At 35.4% G+C, this 27,831-nt stretch overlaps 2 protein-coding genes across 4 annotated transcripts; one reads left to right on the top strand and one right to left on the bottom strand.

Moving 5' to 3' along the window:
• Window positions 1–7,977: 7,977 nt before the first annotated feature.
• LOC140008657 (uncharacterized) lies at window positions 7,978–8,775 on the top strand. Its single transcript, XM_072053495.1, has one exon. It carries the CDS (start codon window positions 7,978–7,980, stop codon window positions 8,773–8,775), a length of 798 nt encoding a protein of 265 aa, XP_071909596.1.
• A 9,814-nt stretch (window positions 8,776–18,589) lies between these two features.
• LOC113693095 (gamma-tocopherol methyltransferase, chloroplastic-like) lies at window positions 18,590–27,596 on the bottom strand. Of its 3 annotated transcripts, XM_072051651.1 has the most exons (5): window positions 27,458–27,596; window positions 26,917–27,163; window positions 25,143–25,312; window positions 21,136–21,227; window positions 18,590–19,006 (listed from the first exon to the last, which is right to left on the bottom strand). In XM_072051651.1, exons 2-5 carry the CDS (start codon window positions 27,137–27,139, stop codon window positions 18,886–18,888), a joined length of 606 nt encoding a protein of 201 aa, XP_071907752.1. In that variant the 5' UTR covers window positions 27,140–27,163; window positions 27,458–27,596; the 3' UTR covers window positions 18,590–18,885. The 3 variants fall into 3 exon arrangements, with proteins under 3 accessions (XP_071907752.1, XP_071907753.1, XP_027067476.2); XM_072051652.1 differs by lacking the exon at window positions 21,136–21,227; XM_027211675.2 differs by lacking the exon at window positions 18,590–19,006 and having other exon boundaries at window positions 20,919–21,227.
• Between the last annotated feature and the right edge of the window lie 235 nt (window positions 27,597–27,831).

Raw genomic sequence — 27,831 nt, 5'->3', positions numbered from 1 at the left:
GACTCAAAGCCTGGATCTATTCTTCTTTACCATGGTGATGATGCTAATTCAAAGGCGGAGAAACCGCAAATGAAAGATTTCGGGTCAAAGTCTGAATCCTTACTCCTTTACCATGGTGATGACACAATTTCAAAGAAGGAAAAATTGCAAGGGAAAGATTTCGAGTCAAAGCCTGAATCCATATTGCTTTACCATGGCCACGATGTTAACCCCAGGGAAGAGAAACCACAAATGAAAGATTTTGAGTCAAAACCTGAATCCATGCTCTTGTACCACAAGGATGCTAACTCAAAGGAAGACAATCCATGGTTCAAAGTCGCGGTCGTGGCTTGGACCGTTCCACATCGATCTCGGCATATCGGTCGCGGTTTCGGCGAGACGTGAATTTTTGAAATATTTAATATTCTAAAAATTGTAAAAAATATGATAATTAAAAATAATTAAAAATTAGTAAAAATAATAAAAATTCAAATTGACTCGGGATGATTCGGAGTGACTCAGTGTGACGTGACCGTTTTAACCCTTCACGATGACGTCTCGGTCTGTCACGTATCTCGGAAACGTTTCGTCTCGCGCTAGGCCGAGACGGAGACGACTCAACCGAGACGTCTTGGTCTCGGCCGAGTCTTCGAACCATGAGAATCCACAAATGAAGGATTTCGAGTCAAAGCCTGAATCCATTCTTCTTTACCGCAATGATGAGAAGAAACCGCCTGTGAATGATTTTGAGTCAAAGCCTGAATCCATACTCCTTTACCATGGTGATGATGCTAAATCTAATGCGGAGAAACCATATATGAAAGATTTCGAGTCAAAGCCTGAATCCATACTCCTTTACCACAGCAGTGAGGAGGAGAAACCACTCATAAAGGATTTTGAGTCAAAGCCCGAATCCATTCTCCTTTACCATGGTGACAAAGCTAAATTTCAGGAGGGAAAACTGCATATCAAAGATTTCGAGTCAAACCGTGGATCAATACTCTACCGCAAGGAATTCAGAGATGATGCTAAGCAAAATTAGGATATACCAAACATGAAAGACTCAAAGTGAAGTGAAGGTCTGTATCGCTGCTTTTGTAACATTGTCGTGATGTTGCCCCCAAATGAGAGAAATTCAATTCGCTGGAGATTGGATTTCTGCTCTTTCAAGAATAAATGTGGTTGGTCTTATTTTCCTAGTGTTGGAGTCAAAATGTCTAGTGTAACACAATTCCTCTGTTAAATAAATGTTGTGTTGATTTAGTACAGTGAAACTTTTATTTGTGTTTAGTGCATCTTTGTTTCTCTCTCTTTTTTTTCCTGTTTCTTTATTTTGGCAAAAAGCCTGGAATAGTCCTGGTCAGTTGGGCTTCGCCATTATATTTCGTGATCAGCATCCACTTGAAAACAAAAAATATGTTTTTGACTTCTTAAGCTTTCGATCTATTCGGTATATGGGAGAGACGTAATACAAAATTGCTCGATGAATTTCTCATATGCAGCATCTATGGGAAGGAAAAGCAGACAAGATTTGGAAGGGATATTCTGAAATTCCACTGCATCTTTTGGATAATGTTAAAGAACTTGACTAAAAAGGATATTGTTCTCGGTATTAGGCAGTAGGCCCATGGTTCAAACACTAGGGAGCATCGGAGACGATTTGACTGAGTTGTCACGGAACGGAGGACTCCGCTCTGTGACTGTTCACGTCACATTAGAGATGAAAGAATCACTGAGAACTCGGAGAAAAACTCGATTGACTCAGACCAAATTGTCTCTGAGACCAAGTGAAACGAGCGAGTCGACTAATTCATCCCCAATTTTTTTGCCAGCTTTTGTTTCTTTTTTGCCCTTTCCTATTTTGCTGCGCTTTTTGTAAGAATTTCAGCGTGTGTGTGTTGTGTGTTCGTGCATGAGGGAGAGAGGGAAAATTCCGACTGGTCTAATGCTGGCCAGAGTTGATGATTTCCAGCTTCCGGCGACTTCGTCAGTGAAGAAGGAACGGGTGCAGCAGCGGGCAGGAGTTTCCCGTGGGGAAGATGACTCAGTGTTTGAAATTCCAGCATTAGCCCCCTTAGTTTCTTTCACTTTTAATTTCTGCCCCCGACTTTTTGTACTTTCTAATTCGACTTTTTGTATTTTTTGTACTTTCTAATTCGACTCCAAAACGTTACCTTAATGTTTTCAACTAGGTCCTTAGCAGTTAACTAGTTGGCTATTAGTTTAATTAGTTTGTCATTTGTCAAGTTAAGCTGTAATTAATTTTATTTTTCCTTTTGGAACTGATGTCACCCATATAGGGCATAGGTGCATTTAATTATTGTATTTTTATTTTTATATTTTCCTTTCATTTTTTATTTTTCTCTTAATTACTTTTAATTGTTATCGAACTGATATAAAGGGATCTGAAATCATTGTTTCGTGGCTTTTCCAATAGAAGCTTTGGAACTAATTATCTCATTCTTATTGGTTTTTTCTATTTATCATGCTATGTTTAGGTGTTTTATTCTACTTTAATTAATTAAAATGCACGTTATGCTTTTAGCTTAAATTAATTTTTTCCCTTAAAATTAGAAGAATAAAGTTAAACTTGCAATCAGTTTTATCAGGTTTAGAGGAGTATTCGAGGATAAAATCTTGACCTTACCCTCTCACAAATGTAGCTCATGAACTCATTTTTTTAACCTTTTTTTGTTATTTTGTTTAGCATAGTTTTTTCTATTTTTAATATTTTTTCACAATTTTTAGAATACTAGATGCTTCAAAATTTGCGTTTCATCGATACTGCGGGCGATATGTTGAGATTAAGGGTGGCAACGGGGATGAGTGTCCGTAGGGATAGAAATGGGGTGGGGGATGGGGCAGGATCGGGGGAGAATTCCCCCAACCCTAAAATGGGGTGGGGGGCAGGGCAACATACACCCATCCCATTGGCATTGTGTGACAGTCAATCACCTTTAGAGTTGAAATTCCTTGAGGAGCTTCTGTGATTGTATAGTTTTGTAATCTAGCAACATTAGATTTTGTGAGGAGATGTGTTGATAAAACTTCGATATTGGTATTCAATCCCAAGATCTTTCACGCAAAATCCACCAATGACTCATAGGATGTGGCACAAGCCTTGATTCTCCCTTCAAAGGCTTAGCCTCATATGCTCAGGGTGTATGTTCCATCACTTGGGCCTTGCGAGATCCTTGAGGGAATGAAAAGTGTTGAAGAATTTGTGGGAGTTTTGCCAATGAAAAGGGGATAGCATCGGCTTGTTCTCTAGGCTAGAGATAAGGAGAGGATAGGGGACTAGGATTGCAAGTTTATTCTACTTTAATTAATTAAAATGCACGTTATGCTTTTAGCTTAAATTAATTTTTTCCCTTAAAATTAGAAGAATAAAGTTAAACTTGCAATCAGTTTTATCAGGTTTAGAGGAGTATTCGAGGATAAAATCTTGACCTTACCCTCTCACAAATGTAGCTCATGAACTCATTTTTTTAACCTTTTTTTGTTATTTTGTTTAGCATAGTTTTTTCTATTTTTAATATTTTTTCACAATTTTTAGAATACTAGATGCTTCAAAATTTGCGTTTCATCGATACTGCGGGCGATATGTTGAGATTAAGGGTGGCAACGGGGATGAGTGTCCGTAGGGATAGAAATGGGGTGGGGGATGGGGCAGGATCGGGGGAGAATTCGCCCAACCCTAAAATGGGGTGGGGGGCAGGGCAACATACACCCATCCCATTGGCATTGTGTGACAGTCAATCACCTTTAGAGTTGAAATTCCTTGAGGAGCTTCTGTGATTGTATAGTTTTGTAATCTAGCAACATTAGATTTTGTGAGGAGATGTGTTGATAAAACTTCGATATTGGTATTCAATCCCAAGATCTTTCCCGCAAAATCCACCAATGACTCATAGGATGTGGCACAAGCCTTGATTCTCCCTTCATAGGCTTAGCCTCATATGCTCAGGGTGTATGTTCCATCACTTGGGCCTTGCGAGATCCTTGAGGGAATGAAAAGTGTTGAAGAATTTGTGGGAGTTTTGCCAATGAAAAGGGGATAGCATCGGCTTGTTCTCTAGGCTAGAGATAAGGAGAGGATAGGGGACTAGGATTTCCGTTGGGGAAAAAGATACTTATTCTTTTGCCTGACTTGAGATCATCTAAAACGAAAAACACGGTTGTTCTTGGATCCGTTTGATGCATCATGTGGGATGAGGAATGAGAAGGATCATGCATTGAATTCTTTTCGTGGCCGTGAGCAATATCATGTCTCTTATCATTTCGATGACGATTATTAACATCTATGCCCTGAAGCCTGATTGCATTAGTACTATCCTTGGTTATAATATCACAAGCTCCCTGTAAAGGTTGTATATTGTTGTAGGATAGTGAGAATCAAGTCCATGACATATATATCACAAAAAACAATTAATGGCAAAGTAATTTACTAGAGCAATTAACAGAAGAAGGAGGAGAATACAAGAAGCAAATGCTTTGGAATCCATCAGTTGCTAGGTATTATTTCCCTTGCAGCTCCGCTTTGATGGTTCTTACAAGAGCAAAAGCAAATAATGCAAATGGATACAATAAAGTGTGCCCGATTAAAAGATTCTTCTTTTGGGCCAGTTTGAGGTTGCGGTGGTTTTGGTTAAAAAGTGCTTTTGGATGCTAAAGGTACATTTTGAGGCATTTGGTGAATATCAATTTATAAAATTCAGGAGCGGAGATTTTGGTATTAAAAGTACTTTTAGTAAAAGCTCAAATTTAGTGCTTTTAAAATATTTTTTGTATTTTTAAAAATAAAATATTAAATTTAATCATTTTATCCTATATTATGAACTAAATAAAGAGATAAATATATTTTAAAAATTCAAATTACACATATCGAATATAATAAGTGCTTATTGAACTATGTATTCAAACAATATACTTAAAAATACTTAATTACTTAATAAGCACTTTTATTAAAAGTTCTATTAGGTGAATACAATTTTATCCTTTGAAAAATACATCACTTTATAGCATGTCAATAGGGTAGAACCCGACGTTAAGTTTTTCTGATAGAAAAAATTGGAAAATTTTATTAAAGTGAAGATAGATTCGCAATAATTGTGGAAGAAAGAAAAAGATGATGGAGAATATCTCCAACTACAAATATTTGAAATAGATCTAACATTCCTAACTAATAAATAAGTAGGCAAATATATAGATTCTTAGGACTCTAATTAGCCTCCCAAGTGACAAAATTCTGTAAACTAATAAGGATGATAGGGTGTTAATTGTTAGTCATTTTCTGATTGATTTCTCTCATTATTTGCGCCAAATATTTTGTTAATTGTTGGATTCTACTTATAATTGACATTTGGACATAATTGCAGGGGTAGAGTACAAAATCCTGAAAAGTGAAGAATGAGATGTGCAAACACGGAAAGAGTTGCAAGCCGATTCCAATTGGAGGACAAAGGTTTCCTATTTTGATAGCCGTTTCTTGCAATGGCAGAGGAAACCAAAAAGAAATAGGACTCTTTGCAATTAGTCCCTGGAAATTAGGAAACAAGGGGTCGGAGGTTTTCTTGTTTAAAAGGAGGAATTCTTCTTATGAAAAACAGCTGGGTCTTTTAGGCTTTGCCCCATTCCTGCGTTTTCTTAGTTTTATGTTTTTCTTTCGTTTCCTTCTATTGAGACCTCTAGAACATAGTATTATTATTCTTGGAGATTATTACTGAAAAAGATGATGCCTTCGAAATCAATTGAATTGCGTGAAAATTGTCTCATGAGGCATGGCTAAGTTTTCTATCTAGTCAAGAATCAACGCGACGATGCAGTCCCGAATATCTGTGAGATCGAATTAGTTTTCAGATGTTCCTTAATTTGTTAATATTTGCACGTTTTCTATTTGAATTTTCATGGGATTATTTTATTAATTGGATCAAGGGCCCAATGTTCAATGTGACTTATTAATCTCCTGTCAAATTAATCAATTAAATTCGTAATTGTTTAATTGGTTACTATTAGTGGCAACTAGCATTTTCACACACTAGGGGAACATGCAATCTAATTTAAATAACACTCGTAATGTGTTATTATTGGGGTTAGGTTTTTCTAGTTTTTAATGCAATTGGGGAATTAATTCCTATGTTCGTACCTAGGAGTGTTTTCTGATTAGGGGTAATTAACGACTATACCTTGGTTATCAATAAATTAAGGAAAAACTGGCTGTCAGAGCTTGTTGGCGACTATAACTAACCTGATAATAAAATTAAGTGAACCTCCCTTGCATCAATGATCTGATGAATGGACTGTGTCCGAATAGTTGTATCCTTGGCTAGAGTTTGTCTATTATTGATTTAATTACTATCTACGTTCGTACTAGTTAATTGTTTGTCTTGGTTGAATTGCTTGATTGTTCTTATTTTTATTCTGATAAAAATCCTTCGTGTCCCGAACTTGAAAAGAAGTAAATCTCCCCCAATCTCTGTGGATTCGACCCTACTCACTACTATACACAAAAATTGTATATTCGCTGAGTAGGTATTTATTATTGCGCAGGCTCGATACCTATCAATTTTTGGCGCCGTTGCCAGGGACTGACGTTAAGTATTTGTTTCTTTTTAAGTTCATTTTTGCTTTAATTTTCTGGTACTTTCTGAGTGTATGCCTCATTTTCCTCTTACAGGTGAAATAATTTTTGACCCCGAGAGAGAGAAGACCGCGCGTAGAACAAGAAAAGATACCAGACAACTTAGAAAAAAGCAATCCAGTGCTGCATCTTAGAGACCTGAGCCAAAATTTGAACCAATAGATTTGTTTAGTGATTCTTCGAGTGATTCGAATCGAAAAAAAACCGCTATGGCTAATGCACGAACACTAAGAGAATTGGCTGCTCCTGATTTAAATCAGCAACTTTTGTGTATTACTTTTCCACATTTAAATGATAACACTCCATTTGACTTGAAATCTGGTCTAATTCATCTCTTACCATTTTTCCATGGTTTATTAGGTGAGGAGCCGTATAAGCATTTGCAAGAGTTTGATGTCATTTGCAACAGCATGAAACCCCCGAGAATTACAGAAAAACAGATAAAAATGAGGGCATTCCCCTTCTCTTTGAAGGATTTCGCGAAGGACTGGCTGTACTACCTACCACCAGGTAGTATCATCATGTGGGACTAACTGAAGAAAAAATTTCTAGAAAAATATTTTCCTGCGTCTCGGGCCGCCAGCTTAAGGAAAGAAATATGCAGCATCAAACAACACCCAGGCAAGTCTCTCTATGAGTACTGGGAGAGGTTCAAAAAGTTATGCACCAAATGCCCTCAGCACCAGATAAGTGAGCAACTGCTCATTTAATATTTCTATAAGGGCTTACTCTTCAGAGATAGAAGTATAATTGATACTGCGAGTGGAGGGGCACTGGTGAACAAGACCCCTCGAGAAGGATGGGAGTTAATTGAAGGAATGGCTGAGAATTCGTAGCAGTTTGGTACGAGGGAAGATATCCCAACACGCAAGGTGAATGAGGTAGAGATATCTTCTATCCAATAGCAGTTGACTGGGTTAACATCTTTTGGTAGCCAACTGGTTGTAAGGAATGCATCACAGGCCAAGGTGTGTGGGATTTGCACTGATATGGATCATTCTATAGAGATGTGCCTAATGATTCAAGAAGAAAGTGCGGAGCAAGTGAACATGGCCGGTCACGTGCCCGCGTCAAGAAAGCCATATGACCCGTATTCGAATACGTACAATTCAGGTTGGAAAGATCACCCTAACTTCAGCTATGGAGAAAATACGTAGTCAAATTTTGCACAAAATAGACAGCAAGAGTATCAACAACATTATCAAGTTCGCCCGCCACCACCCCCTTCAAACTCAAGTTTGTCTATAGAAGAGATGATGAAGCAATTGATTACTAATCAACAAAAAACGGATTCTGACCTACAAAGTATGAGGAATCAATTGGGACAGGTGCAAGTAATACAGAATCAGATGAGTTAGATGGCAATAGCAATCAATCGCCTGGAATCCCAAGTTTATGAAAAATTGCCGTCTCAACCTGAACTGAACCTGAATAATGTGAACGCAATGACCTTGAGGAGTGAAAAGAGAATCCAAGGATCCGAGCTCGTGATTTTTAAGGAAAAGGACGAGGAACGAATTGAGAAAGAGCTTGAAGAAGAGGGTAGAGACAATAAGGATCTAAAGATACTCCCGGGCTCATTCATTACAGTTAAGACTAACCCACCTCCTTTTCCTAACAGGTTGGAGAAACCGAAAAAACAAGATAAGCAAAAGGAGATTCTAGTGATGTTTCGAAAAATGGCAATTAATATCCCTTTGTTGGACGCGATCAAGCAAGTGCCAAAATACGCTAAATGCTTGAAAAACTTGTGCATCAACAAGAAGAAGTTGAGGGGGGATGAGCATATTGTGGTAGGTGAGAACGTTTCAACGATTTTACAAAGAAAACTACCACCTAAATGCGGAGATCCAAATATGTTTACTATTCCCTGTAAGATTGGACATTCTAAGATTAAAAATGCCATGCTAGATTTAGGGGTTTCAATTAATGTGATGCCTAAATCAATTTATGATTCTCTAAATTTAGGATCTTTAAAAGAAACAGAGATAATAATTCAATTGACTGATCGTGCATTTGCTTATCCGGATGGGGTAGTTGAGGATGTTTTAGTGCAAGTAGATGGATTAATTTTTTCTACTGATTTTTATGTACTTTACATGGATGATGAAAGTGCCCCAAATCCATCACCCATTCTTAAGTACTGCCCAAACTAAGATTGATATTAGTAAGGGTACTCTCACAATGAAATTTGATAGAGAAACAGTCCACTTTAATATTTTTGATACAATGAAATATCCTATTAACTCTCACTCTGTGTTCACTATTCGTGCTACTAATCTTTCTGTGCAAGAATTTTCTAAGTTTGCTTGTAGGGGTAAATTCAAAGTTGCTGCGAATAAGTATCATGGGATGAAAGCAATTCATGAGGTGAAAATGAGTAGAAAATTAAGGAAAAAGATTGCATTCAATAGCTATTTGGATCCCGGAGAAAGGCCACAGATTACAAGAAAATTTGAATTACATCCAAATTAAAGAGTGTTGTTTAACGTCTAGCCAAAGACGATAAAAAAATGTGCTTTTTGGGAGGCAACCCAAATATTGGTTTTGTTATTTTTTGTTGTTCAATTCTTTCAATTCGTCGTTTCTCACTTGGATACTGATTGCACTTGATGTTTTTCTCAACTGTGGCCAGGACAGGGAAACTTAACGTGCCCACGTGAGGAGGGTACACGTTAATCTTACAAGTTTATATATTCAAGATCAGTGGACGTTTGTAAAACATGGCGTGCCCACGCCATGTTGGTAAGATCTCAATATCTCGCGACGTCAGCAGGAAGTGGAATCTTGGCGTGCCCACGCGAGGAGGACACGTGTTAAAGTGCAAAAAGTGACTCTCAAGATCAGTAGACGTTTTCCAATCTTGGCGTACACACGCCGTGTTTAATGACCCAAAAACAAAAGAAAAAAATTTCTTAAAAAAATTTAAAAATAAAAATATTTTTCGTTTTCACCTTCAGTTTTTTTATTCAAAATTCAAATTTTAAAATTTCAATTCAATTCTAAAAAAAATTTTAAAAAAACTATTTTTTTCTTTTTCTTCCTTTCTTTTTGTCTTTTTTTCTTTCCTTCTTCCCTTTTGCTTTCTTTCTTCTTTCCCAATTCCCTTTTCTTTCTCTTTGTCCGCCGCCCCTGCCCACGCCACCACCACAAACCTCCATCTCCATCGCGCGACCGCCACCCTGGCGCACGCTGACCCACGCCGCTGCCACCTCACACGCACGGCCATGCCAACCATCAGTGCTCTAACTAGCGACGACCACAACGCGACGCAGTCGACGCGCCATCGAGAGTCGCCGCCCTTGGCTCCCTCCACCGCGAGCCATCTGCTCAACCGCGCACGCCACCGCCAGCCTTCTTCTTCAGCAGCCGCGCCTCCCTCGCAACTCTCTCCCTCTTGCGCGATAGCAGCGTGATGCTGCTTTCTCCTGCTGCAGACGAGCGACTGCCATCACTCTCCCCTCGTCACTCTCCGCAACAACAATCTCCCTCTTGCACCGCCAGCCCGCACCGCCTCTTCCTCGTGACCATCCACCTCCACCATGCGCGACGCACAACCCATTGCCGCCGTCGGTAGCCTAGCCTCCCTAGTGCCAGGTTTTTCTTTCTTAATTTTTTGGTATCTGATATTTTGATTTATTGTGATATTTTGATTTATTGATTTTGATGGAATCTAGATGATTGTGATTTCAAGAGCGTAAATTTGTTCGCTTACATTTGTGATACTGGACCAGTGTGTTGGGTTATGTCCTGAACATGATTTGCCTAGTTTGATGTAATTGTCAATTGAGTGGGCTCTTGGGGTACTATTTAATGTTGTTTGTATTTCTCAATGGTTTGAGTTGGCCGTTTGGGTTATTCTATTATCTGTGCATGCACCAGTGGTACTTGTTGTAGTAGTTTGCATATAATTCATTAATCCTATGTGATTCGCTGCCTAATTGACTGCTGGGCATCGGTGACTGAGTTGTTCTTGTCCAATTGGAGACATTTGGAGAGATTTTGGGTGGGCACGTTTTGTCGCTCCCTGTTGATATTTGGAAGGCACTTCTGACCGTATTTTACTTGCTCAAATTGGTTGAATTCACTGCATTGTTGGGGTCTTTTTTGGTATCACTTGAGTTCTATTTTGCTTATTTCTGTCTTGAGTCCATTGACGTGCCTTTGGTTGGGTAATTTTTGCGTTTGCTTGTTGAATTGGAAGGCTGCTGTGCCATTTCCATTGCTTATTACTGTTGGTTGCGTCTAATTGACTTGCTGGAAGTATTCTGCCTATTGATTTCAATTGCTAAGTCTTTGGAGCATTTGTTGCGCTTTTGGACTGCATTGTTCCTGCATTTGACTCAATTGGAACCACCAGTGAGTATTGATTGATATTGCTGTATTGTTGGGATATTTGTCTAGAACTTGGGTGACTACTTTGTGCATTCTGTTGACTGGGTTGACCGTTTGAGTTGCTTCATTATCTGTGGGGTGCACCAGTGGTACTGGTTGGGGTACTTTGACTACATTTATTGATTCTATTTGGTTGGCTGCCTGATTGAAAGCTAAAAATCTTGTGATTAAGCTGTTGTCCACATTTTGAACTGCTGTTGCTAGAATTGTCAGTTTCTTGGGACATTTGCTAATTTCAGTTGGCTAAATTGTGTAATTGACTGTCCTAATGGAGACATTCGTTGAGATTTGGGGTGGGCAAGTTTTGTCAGCGTTTATGCAGAATTTGACAGTGTTTATGCACCACGCGGGTTTTCCATCTCCCTTTGCACCTCACCCATCGCTATGACCCCGCCTCGACCCCCGTGACTTCAGGGAAGCCCTGTTGCCCTTCTTCTTGCTTCTTCTGTTTATTTTCTACATTGAGGGCAATGTGTGATTCAGGTTTAGGGGGGTTTGACTGGTATCTCGTTAATTTTCTATTTTTCTTATTACTTATCCTGGTGATCAACAATTGCCTGGCGACTCACTCTTCTATTGCAAGCTGTAGTTTATTCTATAAATTTAGTTTCGGTGGCAAGTAAGAGCATGTTGTGTTGGTGAATATTTTAAGTTTAATGACTTGGTACAAATTGTGGCTAACTTGTTTAGGCAATGTAAATATTTTGCTAGCCACTGTTGTGTGCATTGGTCCCCTGTTGACCTTAGTTCTCCATGTTTATGAGATGACGTGAGCCATGATATTTAATTGTCTGGTATTTTGGTGTTTTGTTGTGAATAACAAATGGCTATACTCCGCTAGTGTCGTCACACAATAACAGGAAGCCTTTACCACCAGCGTCGACTCTCGCGTCAAAAGTGTTGATATCTATGAGTAGGTAGTCCTGAAGTTGTGAAAAGTTGAGTAACTAGGGTCTTTCATCTAAAAATGTCAGAATTCACGTCAAAAGACTTGAATGGCTTGGAACTAAGCCTCTATTCATTAAAAAAAAAAAGAAAAAAAAAAGAGAAAAAAAAAACAGATGTGAAAAATATGTAACCATATCATCATGTTGGCCTACCGATCCTTGTTCTTCAATGTTAAGATTTTGGTTGCCAGTTGAACCAATTGCTGACTGTTGCTAGTTTAATATTTTGATTTCCTAGATGAGTTAGCCATGAATTAGATGAGTTTGTGATTTCAGGAGCTAATCGGGAGGACTATGTCTTGACACTTAGCCACTTAATCTTGATTTTGGTGTAAGCACAGTTTGGCAATAGATGACGTGAGAGCAACCCATTGTTTGAGTTTAGTTGTTCCCATGCTTGAGGACAAGCATGATTTAGGTGTGGAAAGATTGATAGGGTATTAATTGTTAGTCATTTTCTGATTAATTTTCCTCATTATTTGCGCCAAATATTTTGTTAATTGTTAGATTCTACTTATAATTGGCATTTGGACATAGTTGCAGGGGTAGAGTACAAAATCCTGAAAAGTGAAGAATGAGATGTGCAAATACGCAAAGAGTTACAAGCCAATTCCAATTGGAGGACAAAGGTTTCCTATTTTGATAGCCATTTGTTGCATTGGCAGAGGAAACCAAAAAGAAATAGGACTCTTTGCAATTAGTCCATAGAAATTAGGAAACAAGGGGTCGGAGGTTTTCTTGTTTAAAAGGAGGAATTCTTCTTATGAAAAACAGCTGGATCTTTTGGGCTTTGTCCCATCCTTGCTTTTTCTTTATTTTATGTTTTTCTTTTGTTTCCTTCTATTGAGACCGCTGGAACACAGTATTATTATTCTTGGAGACTATTAGTGAAAAAGATGATGCCTTCGAAATCAATTAAATTGTGTGGAAATTGTCTCATGAGGCGTGGCTAAGTTTTCCATCTAGTTAAGAATCAACGAGACGACGCAGTCCCGAATATCTGTGAGATCGAATTAGTTTTCGTATATTCTTTAATTTGTTAATATTTGCACTGTTTCTATTTGAATTTCCATGGGATTATTTTGCTAATTGGATATCAAGGGCCCGATGTTCAATGTGACTTACTAATCTCCTGCCAAATTAATCAATTAAATCCGTAATTATTTAATCGGTTACTATCAGTGGCAACTAGCATTTTCACACACTAGGGGAACGTACAATCTGATTTAAATAACCCTTGTAGCGTGTTATTATTGGGGTTAGGTTTTTCTAGTTTTTAATGCAATCAGGGAATTAATTCCTACGGTCGTACCTAGGAGTGTTTCCTGGTTAGGGGTAATCAACGGTCGTACCTTGGTTATCAATAAATTAAGGAAAAGTTGGCCGTCAGAGTTTGTTGGCAATTATAACTAACATGTTAATAAAATTAAGTGAACCTCCCTTGCATCAATGATTGGATGAATAGACTGTGTCCGAGTAGTTGTATCCTTGGCTAGAGTTTGTCTATTATTGATTTAATTTCTATCTACGTTCGTACTAGTTAATTGTTTGTCTTGGTTGAATTGCTTGATTGTTCTTATTTTTATTCCGATAAAATTCCCCCGTGTCCCGAACTTGAAAAGAAGCAAATCCCCCCCCCCAATCTCTGTGGATTCAACCCTACTCACTACTATACACAGAAAATTATATTTTTTCCGAGTAGGTATTTATTATTGCGCAGGCTCGACACCTGTCAAAGGATATCATCTAATAGCACCCCATAAGCTGAATCATCAAATTTCATATTTTTAAGCATGTTGATGATCTTCAAAGAGTCACCCTCTAAAATAATATTGAGAACCTTTAACTTACATAATGAGGAAATTGCAGATTTTGCAGCATAGGCTTCAATTATCTTAGGAGAAAAGATACCTAAGATTTTTGTGAGAAATACCTACAACAAAATTGGCCATTCATCCTTTACAACAACTCCAACTCCAGAGTAGTCGTTTTCATAGAATATTGCACCATCAAAGTTGGCCTTTAGAAAACCTATAGGGGTTTTTTCCAATGAAGTTGAGTAGTAGAAGAGCGTATTGGAATGTTTGGAGATGTGTATGCTTCATGGTATTTCTGTAAGAAATTGATAGAGAGAGAGAGACCAAACTAAGAGGATCACAATAGGAACCATCAAGTAATGCACCATTTCGATTAAGCCATAGATTCCAAAGAATTATGGCTATCAATTCCATGTCCGACTTTTTCGAAAAACGAAGAAGGCCAGGCAACCAAGACGAAACTTGATCAGCAGAGTCTAATCTTATCTTCAGTGTAACAAAGATGAGGGCTCGAGCTTGAATTGCTACTGGACAGTACAAGAAAATATGATTAACATCTTCAACAGGGGTCTTACATAAAGAGTAGGTAGGATCATGATAAACTCCATGGCTATTCAACTTGGAAGTTGTAGGTAGAACACCTTTGCAAATTCGCCACAAGAATATTTTAACTTTACTTGGTATGTAGAATTTCCACAAGCAAGGCCAAATATCATCCACAAAGCCATTACTTCTTGAAGCTACATCCTGCCAGTTTGTGAATTGTGTTTTGACAAGATGGTAGGCACTTTTCACTGTGAAGGAGCCATTTTTAGAGTAATGCTAGATGAGCTTATTTTGATTTCGACTATCATCCAATGGAAAACTCATAATCAGCTCGATCTCGTCTTGCCAGAAAAGTTCTTGAAGCAGCTCATATTTCCATTTCTTGCTATTTTCATCAATTAAACAATCTACAGTGGAGTCATTTGGTAGCGCATCAAAACGAGATATAATTTTGAAAGAAGAAGGACATGGAATCCACCTATTTTTCCAAATTTCGATATGATTCTCATTTCCAACTCGCCATCAGCTACCAGAGACTAAATATTTTCAAACTTCGGCCAATCCCCTCCAAGTAAAAGAAGGCTTGGAAGTCGGCTCGACATGAAAAAAGTTTGAACTGGGAAAATATTTAGCTTTAAAAACCTGATGTAGAAGAGTAGATGGTTAAGTTGCAATATGCCATGCCTGTTTAGCTAGTAAAGTAAAATTATAAGCCTTAAGTTGTTTGAAGCCTATGCCACCTTTGTTTTTGGACAAACACATTCTATCCTAACTTATCCAATGAATTGGTTTCTGCTCTATACCATCACTCCATCAAAAGTTACTCATCATAGATTGGGTATCTGAAAGCAAGGAATCCGGATACTTGAAACAAGACATTGAGTATGTTGGAATGGCCTAGAAAACAGCCTTGATCATGATTTCCTTACCTGCCTTTGAGAGTCATTGTTCATTCCATCCTTGTATCTTCTACAAGATTCTCTCTTTTACTGATGAAAAAACTTCAGACTTAGAGCAACCAACAATGGTAGGAAGCCAAGATCTAGTGCCCGACGCTGAGTTAGATCTAGTAAATCCAAAGCCAAATCTCCTATCTCCTAAATTTTTTTGGCCCCAATCTAAATCCACACCCTAGTGGTTTGAAAAAAATGAATATATACCCAACCTAGACCTAAACCCAAATTGGTTTGGGTACTCAATACATGCATGGTATCTCAAAGTGTATGGTTTCAGTATTATAATAATTAAAATTGATTTACCAACAGATAGAGTTTTAGGAAAAAAAGATCATTTTTTAGTTTACATTCTTTTATATGCAGATGGGTAATTTAAGATACGATGTTTGAATGTCATATAGATGTTTATATAGTCATCTAACTTGAATTTTACGTATAGAAATTTAGATCTAACGTGTATGACTCTTTACCTTCCTCACATCACATCCCATTGGATGTGCCTGCTAAGTCAAAGAGTCACGTACTTTTTAAGGGTTAAGGTGCATCTTTTAGTTAAGCCTTAATGCAAATTTTCTTCTGATTTCCTCTCTTTTAAGTTGAAATAAGTCTCTTACGTCATCCTGCGGTTCTATTAGCTCCCAGCACTCTCAGATGTGGGAAAGTTCAAGACCAGCTAGCAGGCATGTTTAAGGCATTGTTTTAAAACTCAACCCGGACCACCCAATTGGACCGGTTTAATTGTCGATCAGTCTTCATGTCGGACCGAACAACCCCTAAAACCCAGTAGCATTACAAAAATTGTCAATTTAGGCTAATTCAGAAAAATTATCGAGTTTAGCCAATTAATAGTTGAACTAGAGTAGTTTTTCATGACCCAGCCAGTTCACTATACAATTTAAATTGAGACAAAAAAAACTTTCAAATTTTGTTAATTAATGTTATGTTCCGCATTTAAATCTTACTAATTTTTTGTACATAATTGTTATTATATACACTAATGGGTCTAGATACATACTTGTACATAATTGTCATTATATACACTGACGGGTCTAGATACCAGTCACATCATTTCAATTTAAATTTAAACACCAAATTTTGTACGTGTGGTATACATATGAAAACATTTATCCAAAAAGAAACTCTACTATACCAAAACAAACAACGGCTTTTATATTATAATTTTTAATTTTTTTCCCTTTTTTGGTTCAATAAATGTCATGTGAATGTGATGGAGTTGACCAAGTTATGTATCAATTCTATCCCCAAAATTTGTTACTGAGTCACTGGATGGTTCGATTCAAATTGAAAGTTGGATTCAGAAATGTAATAGCTTCAATTTTAAATGTCAGGGACGAATTGTTTCGTTTTAAAAGTGAGAAATGAAAAGAATATTATTACGTCTTAATTATTGCTCAACATATGTATGCATCTAATACAATAATTTTTTTTGGTAAGCCAGAAGACTTGAATCCAAAATCTCTTACTTACAACCCCTCCCACCTTACCACCCAACCTAACCCTCCCTCAAGTTAATACAATAACTTATGCAACTCTTTAATGTATTTTATGTTTTTTTATTGGCTTTAATTTCTTTAATACCTTTCTTATATACTGTTATGTATTTAATTAGTCAAAATTTAGACAAAATGCTTTATATAACTCCTTTAATTTTTGCTTAAAAAAGTTTTTAAAAAAAAGTTATTTTTGAGTTTCAATGGTTAAAAGATGTAAAAAGGATTGAAGTGAACATTTTTTACATCAGAGTGAACTATCTACAAATACTTGCATATTTGTAATAATCAATATATATAAGAAAAATATTTATGACATATTCATGTCATCACGGGTCAAGTATGTTCAGCCTAATAGTTGAACCAATGATTCTTGACCCAATTATTTTTTTGGGCCAATGAACAGTCTGATTTCAACCTTGGTTGAAGGTTAATTTCTATCCAGATATGATAGCCAATTTTAGGGGTCATTGGTAACATTTATGCTTTGTGTTTATCTTTTACTGTTTATAGATTTTACAGGAAATAAAAGTTTGATACAATTTGTAAATAAGAGAAACGTTTGTGAAATTGAACCTTATCTTTTAAACATAAAAAAATATTTTTTCAACTATTCAAAAACTATCTAAACTAGAATATCAATAACTCAATGTTGTAAATCGATTTGGATGCTTTGATGAAATAGATTTTTTTATGAATTTGGTTCATGGATTCGTGTTAATTCACTAATAAATTGCTAGTTTTCTTAGTACACATTTATGGTTTCATGTTAGTCCCTATAAATTTGGACTTGGTTTATTGGTTTTTCTAGTAAAATGCAAATATAGCTGAAACACAACTGCATAATCGACAAAAACCGAGTTGTCACTGCAAAACCGGGATTGCATGACAACTTTGAGGTTGTCAGCCATAAATGGAGTGACAGGTGTTGAGCCTATGCAATAATAGTAATAATCCTAAGTGCCAACAAAGCAGCTTCGTGTCAATTCTAGTATTGGAGCAGGGATTCTAGATGTGCAATGGATTACTTGATTCATCCTAGTTCTGAAGAATTTGCTTAATCCGATATACCTGAATTTATTCACAAAAAATCTTTTATTTGTATATAGGGCAAGTAGGGTTGTATCCTCAAGGATTGGGAGAAATTTGTTCCTTTTCAAGTCAAGGCAAATGGGGGGTTTGAGAATTTAACGCTAATGAATTGTTAACTAAATTAATCAACTGCGAAAAATAAGTAATAGAGAGAAATAATTGGGAAGACTCTAGCCAAGGATACACTTCAGAGATGGTTCATGCAACTGATCATCGATTCACAAATAAATCCAACATTCATTAATAAGTAAGTTTTTAACTGTCAATACGATCTGACAGTCAGTCTCTTCTTACAGTTTCGATACTTAAGGTACAACCATTGACTATTTCCCTAATTTAGGAATAACTCTAAGTACGACCATAGAATTTAATTCCCCAATTGCATTAGAAACTAGAGAACCCCTACTCTAATCAATAAACACGCTACGGGGGTTTATTTAAATTAGATTGTACGTTTTTCTGACACAAACCCAATTATGCCAGTTGCTATCGAGATGAGAGTAATCAAATAATTACGGATTCAACTATCTACAATTAGCAAATAGATTACGTGAATAATTAAATATTGCGCAACTATTCAATCATACACAATAGTCATAACCACTGAAAGCAGAAAACATACAAACACCAATGAATGAAGGAAGCAATTAAAATAATTTAGATCTCACCGTTATTATTGAACTAAATCTTTAGTTGTCCCCTTGACTAGAAGTATGAAATTAGTTCCCCATTGATGAAGAACAAGCCATGCGAAAAAAGCTAGTCGAAAGTTAAAAAAATTGTTCCTCTCAAAATCGGCCAAGAAGAAAATAGAAACAAAAGCAATTTTGTTGTTTCCTTTCTAGCCACGAAAAGATGATGAATTGATGTCTACCTCCATCCCTATTTTCTAGGAATAAATTAACTAATTTGAAGGGATGGTTTCCTATTACAGGTTAAGTTCTTCAAGCTTTCCTTTTTCTTGAGGATGACGTGGACTGCCCAAAAGGTAGGAAATCTTCATCAGCAGTCAATTGTTTGGAATTTGATTTGGACTAGGAAACTGCCTAAACTCTTCCCGATCTTCCGGCCCACGTGCAAATCACTAGGAATTCTTGATTTTAAGCACTTTCCGTTCCAATTCCTGAAATTAACACCAAATACCAATTTTGAGTAGAATCGATCAAGTAAAGCAATATTTGATATAAGTAAAAAGAGAAAATATAGAAAAATATACCATCTAAATGAACCCTATCATGGAGTGACAACAGAGCACCTTTCACTTGCTATTATTGTTAAGGACAAATGGGACAAGACCAAGTCATCATTAATGCTGTTTCAAACACAGTGATGACTTCCTGTCAGTGTCTCTTTCTAGTAGTGATGATCAATTGGTCAACAACAGTCACAACCTAGCCAATGATTTAATGGCAAAAACAATAGTCACTACAGACTTTTGCAATAAAGGTCGTAATTATATAAAACCAATTAGTGACAACTTTTTGTAACATATCAATAGGTGCCATGTATGACAATGGTTCAGTGTTGGCAGCATAACGACTGAATTGTTGTCGCTGATTTGTTTCAATGACGATATTTAAATTGATAGTGACAAACTCTTTTTAACACTAATAGCCTATTTTGTTGTAGTGTAAATCAATGAGAGGAGTTGAATATGGTCCTTCAAATAGAGCCTTAACTATTAATCTGTTGGCTGCTTCTGTCTCATGCATACCGTCCCAGCAAATATGTGCCAAAGGATATCAGCACAACCAGTTGTTTGTGGGTCGCCACAACCCATAGATGATTAGCAATAATATGGACCACCAGCTCCACAAGAGGTTGCAAGAATCAACTTTACGTTAGATGTACTTTGCACTTTAAGGTGCACATATGTTAATTCAACTTTATCTAGATTTTATAGATTTAGAATTTAGTTTCTCATATCTGCAATTTCTCCATTATTATAAGATTTAAATTTCTCTTTGAACTTGAACCAGTGTTAATCGGATTTGACTATCAAAAGACATGTATAGATGTATTGTACTATGGTAATTCATCTGGATAGAAGATGTATAAGAGCATCAATGTTATCTTTATTTGTATTGATTTTTTAGATCTGTTGTATCTATTGATTTTAAATCCATATGTATTTGTGTCATGTTTGATGTATTTTCTACTATTAGTGCGGATTTATTGAATGAAATGATCTTTCTATAAAAAAAAAAAAAAAAAAAAAGGTGCATGAAGGTCGTGCGGATTAGGCGATGATATGACATAAATTAGTAAAGTCTAGAGGACAAAGTATCTAAAATAAAACTTTTGAGTACTATTTTGAGTTGTGAGAAAATTAGCAAGTTAAAAGATAGTGCAATACCGAATTCTTTTGGTGAGCAATAGAATCAAATTGCAGAATTGTAGTAATTAGCATAGATAATTGTTGCATGAGAACGAAGTTCTCTAATGCGATTAAGTTGAATCTAAGAAAAGTTATTATAAAATATCACTTTTTTAATGGCACTTGTAAATGCCATCAATTTGAGCTTCTATCCCACTTGAATGGCACTCATAGGGTTCATTATTATGAAAAATCAAAACTATCATAAGGTCATCATGATGTCATAAATATATATATCAATCATATCTCACATAAAGTAGCATTTTTTTCTTGTTCTTAAAAGAGGATCAATAATAATTCTCTACTTACCTCTTTGATAAATCAAACCCTTGACCTTTCGACTACAAGTGAAGCGTCTTAATAACTACGTCGGGCTTAGTTGTCTCACACAAAATAGCATAATAACATTTAAAATTTCAAAGAAAAAATGATGGCTTTATAACTGAATCCATAAGTCTGATTTGAGAAAAAATATAAAAAATTAAGATTGTAATCAAATTCAGAAGAAAATTATGAGAGCATTTATTGCGGTTGAAATTATCCATAGCTCAAAAATAATTAATTATGGTGAAAACCTTTGAGTGTCAAACTCTGGGCAATAAAATTTAATAAAACTTAAAGATCATAAAATAGAAGGAGAAAATGCAACACAAAAAAGAAGAAGAAATTGTTTGTATTTTTAGCAAAAAAAAGATCTTGGCATCTAACATCCTGGTTGTAATCGCTCCCCATGCTAGGAAAGGCGAGATACTCTTAGAAAGGAGAGTCTGGAACCCTTTTCATAGTTCCCGTGGCTAATTCTTCCTTACTTTAACTGGTCACGGGAGCCAGAAAGAGTGAAAGGAAAGAAAGTGGAAGAAAGTCTCATTTAGTACCTCGATGGTCTATTATTTTCCAGGTTTCCTTTACCCATCTGCAATCGTCTTGCGCCATCTACAAAAAGCTCCGTCTTAACGTCCCTACTTGGCTGAGAGATAATTTGCAGAGAGTTAGTTTGTGGAGAGTGTTTTTTGTGAGAGAAATGAAAAGAAGCAAAATTTGACTAAGTGTTTTGGCCGGCAAATTGAAAGTTTGAATATTTCACAGCAAATGAATCTTCCGCCAATTCACTATATATGATGTTGTTTTGTGCCTTTTCTTTTTTTTTTTTTTATATCTCACATTTTCTCAAGTGTCATGATAGGTAGTCTAAAGGCACATTATTATTCTTATATCAGATAAAATAAAAAAAAATAGAGTGTATATTATTGAGTTGATAACAAATGTCATAATAAAAGTGCTATAATGACACAAACCAACAAGTGTTCTTATAGACATGTCAGGAAAAGCCATTTTTGTTGTAGTGTAGTGTATAAATTATTAGTTAGTGCATAGAAGATTAATTCTACATACATACATATATATACACATATGCACATATATATACTAGTGAGACGGCCTGCGCATGGGCTAATATTTCCCGTGCTAACTGTTTTTTATTGTGTGGTTTATTAGTATACATCTATGTTATTATCTAATTCATGCAGATCATTAGAGAATTATTGTTTTTATTAAAGGTTGACAATTATGAAATATATAGAATACATGAGAACAATAATATATAGAATGCATGAGGGCGCTTATATAGAATGCATAAGCGTAAATTAGAAAATTGTATAAGGTTATTTTGCATTTGATTTAGCATAATTAGAAAATTATGAAGTGAATCATTCCCAAAAAAGTATTAATCATTGTTGACACAAAAAAGGGAGACTTGGCAAGTCAATTAAGCACTTAAACCATAGAACTTGGCATTGTTAAATTAATCACCACATATCACAGTAATAAAATCCATTTTTTAAAGTTACTAAAGCCAACAATGGTTTATTAATTGTTTCCTCAATAATTGTGCATTTACAGAACACTTAACAATATTATATGATGTCAAACCAACAATAATTTATTCATTGTTTCCTCGTTAATTGTGCATTTACAGAACATTTAACAATTTTATTTCATGTCACAGTAATAAAGGCCATTTTTAAAGTCACTAAAGCTAGCAATAATTTATCAATTCTTTCATAGGTAAAAAAAAAGGACACTTTAAAAGCAAATAATTAACCACAAAAAAATCAACTTTCAAAAGCTTCACTTTTTACACCACCAATTACTAATTTGATCAACATGTCTCGTAAATGCACCAAAACTATACCTGCTTTAAACAAACAAAACAGGCAATTTGATGAAAATAGCCCCGACATCCAATAACAATTGTAGGATAACCACTTGACAAGAAAACACTGCTCATAGGACAACTCTTCATTTATATTATTAGATAATTGCAGGATAACCACTTGACCAAAAATACCATTCATAGGGTAACTCTCCCTTTTGTATTATATATATAATTATATTATATATTGTTTGAAATTTAGAGTACTTTAGCTTTTTAATGTAAGAAATAATCTAATTAATGTTACATGTTTGACTAAAAAAAAAAAAAAATAGCACACCATATTGCTTTTCAATTTAGAGTCATTAGAAAAAATGAATGTGTCAAAAAAATTATATTAATTATATATATTAAATACGAATATGTTAGAAAAATAACAAATTAATTTTTTTAAAAAGGAAATAAGTTAACCATCTAGCTCACATACAAGACGGAAATAACTTTATGCTTATAGAATGGAAAACTAACAATAAAAATAAGGGGCATCAAAAAATTTGTAATAATTATATACATTTAATATGTATATATAGACTAATATTTTTTTTAATAATTGTGCATCTTAAATAGTAGAAGGATTATAAACCATTTTTAGTCCCAAATCTTGACAGCCAATTTTCGTTACTTGTGATGACAATGTTGGACTTCTACTTTTTTTTCGGTTCAATTTTTGGAAATCATGCAATTAGAAGTTTCTTGTCAACATGGTAGACAACCACTTCACCCAATGCAATGAGTATTAAATTGCATAGAAAAACAAGCACACACAGAACTTTTATTTATCGCCTCACAAAGTAAACCACCAACGTGAAATAACCAAAACAGCCAATTGACGAAAATAGCCTCCACATCCAACAATAATTGCAGCATAACCGCTTGACCAAAAAGCACTATTCATAACCCAACTCTCCCCTTTTATATCCTTAGATATTATCTTTTATAAAAAAAAAAAATTAAGCTCATAAATTAGCACACACATATAAATAGAATGAAAACTATAAAAATAAAAATAAGGGTACTAAAAATTTTCTAATAATTATGCACACTAAATATAAATATATAGACTAATATATCTTTATAATTGTACATTTTAAAAAATCAGCAAAATTAGAAACTATTTTTGGTTAAAACCTTTTGGCACTTTAAACTATTTCATTAACTTTTGATGAAAATGCCGGCCCTTTTTTTTCCGTCCAGCTCAATTTTTGGAAATTCCATGGAAGACAGTCCGCAGCATGGTTACATGCATAGTCACAGCAATAGTTATCACATGAAAATTTAACACTGCATCCACTTAGGCGTGCATTCTTTTCCAAACAAATTTATTTCACTATCCGCTAAATTAAAGAAACATGTAGAAACAAAAAGTGAGGCATCCACAAAAGTGAACAATGAGTCAACAAAAAATCGGGTCAGAAGACAACAAAATTACCAAACAATCAAGCAACTATAGCATGCAGCTTGAACGAAGAAAAAAAGGACTGGCATAACTGAAAAATAAGACAAACCTAAGGCTAAACTAATACTCAAGAATAGCTAAGATGGCCTATCTCTGCGGATCACAATAGGCGAAAATGATGCAAAAAAGAGGAATAAAGAACAAATAAATTACAAATAAACCATACAACTATAACATGCATCTTCTGGCCTCCGAGTAAGGCTGAAACAGGAAATGGCATTAGCAAAAAATGAAGGACTACTAAGACTAATCCTAATGACATGAGGAACTGCCAATGACTGATGCAAATGGAGTTCCCGAAAAGTCAACAAAACCAACAAATACAAAAGCCATCAAAGTTGCCGAAAATTACTTGATAACCACTTGACAAAGAATTACTACTCATAACCCAACTCCCGCTTTTATACAGTTAGATGTATGTGTATATGTGCATATGTGTACACACACACACATATATATATATATATATGTATATGTATGTATGTATATATATATGTATGCACATACGTGTGTATCCAAATCCAAGAGTTATCATCATTACCTAAGATTACTGATAATACATATTTGAATTCAATTCTATCATGAGATAATTTTAGCCGCTAAAATTTAGGATTTAAAAATTTTGCATTTTTAGTGTATAAAAAGTAAAGGTGAGGATGGGTAATCAAAACAAAACTATCACAAATTAGGATTCTTGAAACTTTGGAGTATCAGTTTCGCTTTCTTGAACCAAAAGTGGGGACGCTTTGGCAGCATTCACGAGCTAGCCTCAGGAATGCTGAAACTTTTCTTTTTTTCTTCCACGCTTTGAAATTGTTTGTTGTTGTTGTTGACATATTTTTCCTTTAACTTTCCTCAGAACAATTTGTTTAGTTCATATGTAACTTCATTCATTGTCTATTATCTTTCTCATAGAAATAAACAGGTAATATAAATATGTGCATGTGCATGGGTTAGCATCTAGTATTCTATGAAAATGCATCTCTTGCTTTATATGGTTTAAAAGATTGGGGAAAATCTAAGACGTGTGTTCTTTACATGAAATAATCATCTACCATCAGTTTCACAATATTTTTTCAAAACCATAGTAGTAGTAGTATGCACTCAGTCATCATTCCTTAAGAAATGGAAGAATGAAAATTTTTACTCATTGTGCACTTGCATAAAGGGTGATTTAACAATTGATAACTTCTTGCAAATCTTTCAATACAGACCTGGCTTTCTAATCCTTGGGCAGCAGTTAGAACACGAGCTCTTTCAGCCTCAAAAGGGCTAAGGGTGATGCCTTTACATTGAGAACCATATTTGCTTGCTAGGTACCTGGTGCTGCCACCAATACCGCATCCAACATCAAGTATGTTTCTTGGTTTCTTAGATGGATCCTCTGCATATTATTTCATGATAAATAATGCCGGTTGGTTGACTATTAAATGACAAAGTTGGAGAGGAGAAAAAACTAGAAATTATGAGGAGGATGTTTCACTAGGAAAGTAAATAGACATTGAAAGGAAATCAAACCATTTCTTTTTTCAATGTGTGCATGACCTAAACCCAGAGTACCAATTACAGAAATTGCATATGATTGCCCAGAAAAAAACAAATTCTATGCTTAATGTATATTCACATTGCATAAGGCTTGTCCAAATTATAGAACTAATCCTGTAATTTGACCAATTTGTAATCTAACCTTTTGAATAGCCAAATACCCCTAAATCCATTGCAAATGTAGCGAAAGAAAAACTAAAGCTACTAAAATGAGAAAGAAAAGTAAAGACCAAAAGAAAAAAGAAAAACAAAATGCTGCTTCTGTTTTTATCCTTCCCGAATTGATTATCCCCGTTTACATATGCATGTACTATTGAGTGTAAAATTTGGTCAATTCAAAGTAAGGGATTTAAAATTCCTCTTTAGATTGTACGTCGGAACTTTAAACCCTACACCCACACCTTATAGTTAAAAAAATTCAAAAAATATGGCAGAGCACCTCTTTGGTTTAGATGAACTTGCTTGTTCTCTAGTCCCTTATACAATCTAGTTGAATTTCTCTCCTGTAGGGTAGGATAGTATAGAAGTTGCTGATTGATAAAAAAAAAAAAAAAAAAATTTGAAATGGTGTTTTTTGGTCATTAACTGAAAGTTTTATTTTCTTTCCTACATGTGAAGAAGTATTTAACTTGAAAGGAAATAATAGATTTAAAGTGACGGCTGCGTTTAATTGCCAATATTGTATTTAAAGTGAAGGCTGGGTATTTGACAAATGTTTTGCTACTGGGGTATTCGACTGTAATCTGACCAAATCACAAGGCATACTTTTTAATTAGGTCAAAGGTCAAATCTCAGGAAATATGATTGAAATTGACCCAATCTTGAGTGATACCAATAAACTTATGTGTTGATTTTTCGAAGGTTAAGAACAAGATGCATGACTAGCGCAATTGGCAGAGAAATGATATTCCATCTTAGATAATTCTTTAATATTAAGTGCCTGTTTAAGATTAGAATAAATTTTATATACACTGTAAGTATATATTATTAAATTTAAATTTTACACATGTGTTATATATTTAATAATAATAATGTATATATTGACAGTGTTTATAAAATTAATCCTTAAGATTATGACGACTTATTGAGAAGTATTTCACGTGGTAGAGATTCGGACAAGAGCACTTATTTAGTGTTCAATTATATCATTTGGGTGCAAAGTTACATAAGTGCCTTTACTATTAGAAATATTTTATCAATCTATTAGAAATATTTTAAAATAAGTGCCTTTATCTCACGGTAAACGATGACCGTCGTAGATGACTCAACGAAGTCACAATCGAAATTAATTGGAATTAATCTGCACCCCAGTAAAAAAAGCTTAGCTCTGCAGCAAAATACAGTTTTGTGCCATAACTACAGCATTTGTACTTGGAGAAAGAGAAGAAAACTCCACACAAACTGCGAATGCATATCTTGAGAGAGGTGCGACGCTTATTATACCTGATACAGAGGCAAAACGGAGGGCCGCCTCGATCATGCGAGTCTGAGCAGAATTGACATCAGAACCAGGGATAACGGAGCTAGAGTCATAGAAGCCCAAATGGAAGTGATCCCCAACTAGATCCTCTAACATTTTAGAGTGGACATCATATGTCATCGCAAATTCCTTGTTCATCTTCTCTGTCTCCACCTTTCCCTCGGTATCCGTCTTCTCCCCCTCCATTATTGTTGGTTGTACCGCACAATCCTGTTAACCTTACTCAAGTTTTAGTGCCAAACTAATGGAGGACAGAAAGAAAGATGTTTTTTTTTTTTCAGGGTCACATAATATGCAGGTGCTAATTTTTTCCTGCTAGACGGCAAGTGTTCCAGATCTAAGCAAAAGAGAAATCCCATATATTAGCATGCAAACAGCTGCTGGATTTTCCAATAACGAAGAAAAACAAACGTCTGAAATTGATACACTAAAATTTTTACAAAAAAAAAAAATCAATTAATGAAGTGGACCAGAGAAATTGAGAGCCAGGCATGTAATAATTACCTAGCTAGCAAAGAACAAAAGCTTCAACGTGTCCTGAGAAGCAAAGCAGCACGCAAGACAACTTGTGAGAAGAACGAGAGAGAGGGAGAGGGAACAATGTGGCACTGACTGTACTGGCTTTCTTCGACTATAAAGGTACTAGCATGATAAAATCTGCTTGTAAACGTGTGGGGTATTTATGTAAAACTCCTTTGAGGTTTATAACAATTTCATGTTGCTCCGTTCAAGTTTTTGAAAAGTTACAATGATCTCCTTTATTTGGACGTCAAGATAATATGTGTCATTCATATTAAATAAAATTTAATCTCAAGGTACAAGAAGGAATTTACCAAAAGGAGCTCTGTGACCAAAAGGATGCATTTTTTTTTAATATT

The sequence above is a fragment of the Coffea arabica genome, chromosome 6c (genome assembly GCF_036785885.1).
Source record: "Coffea arabica cultivar ET-39 chromosome 6c, Coffea Arabica ET-39 HiFi, whole genome shotgun sequence".
Taxonomy (NCBI): Eukaryota; Viridiplantae; Streptophyta; class Magnoliopsida; order Gentianales; family Rubiaceae; genus Coffea; species Coffea arabica.
This window is presented reverse-complemented; position numbering and strand designations above follow the sequence as displayed.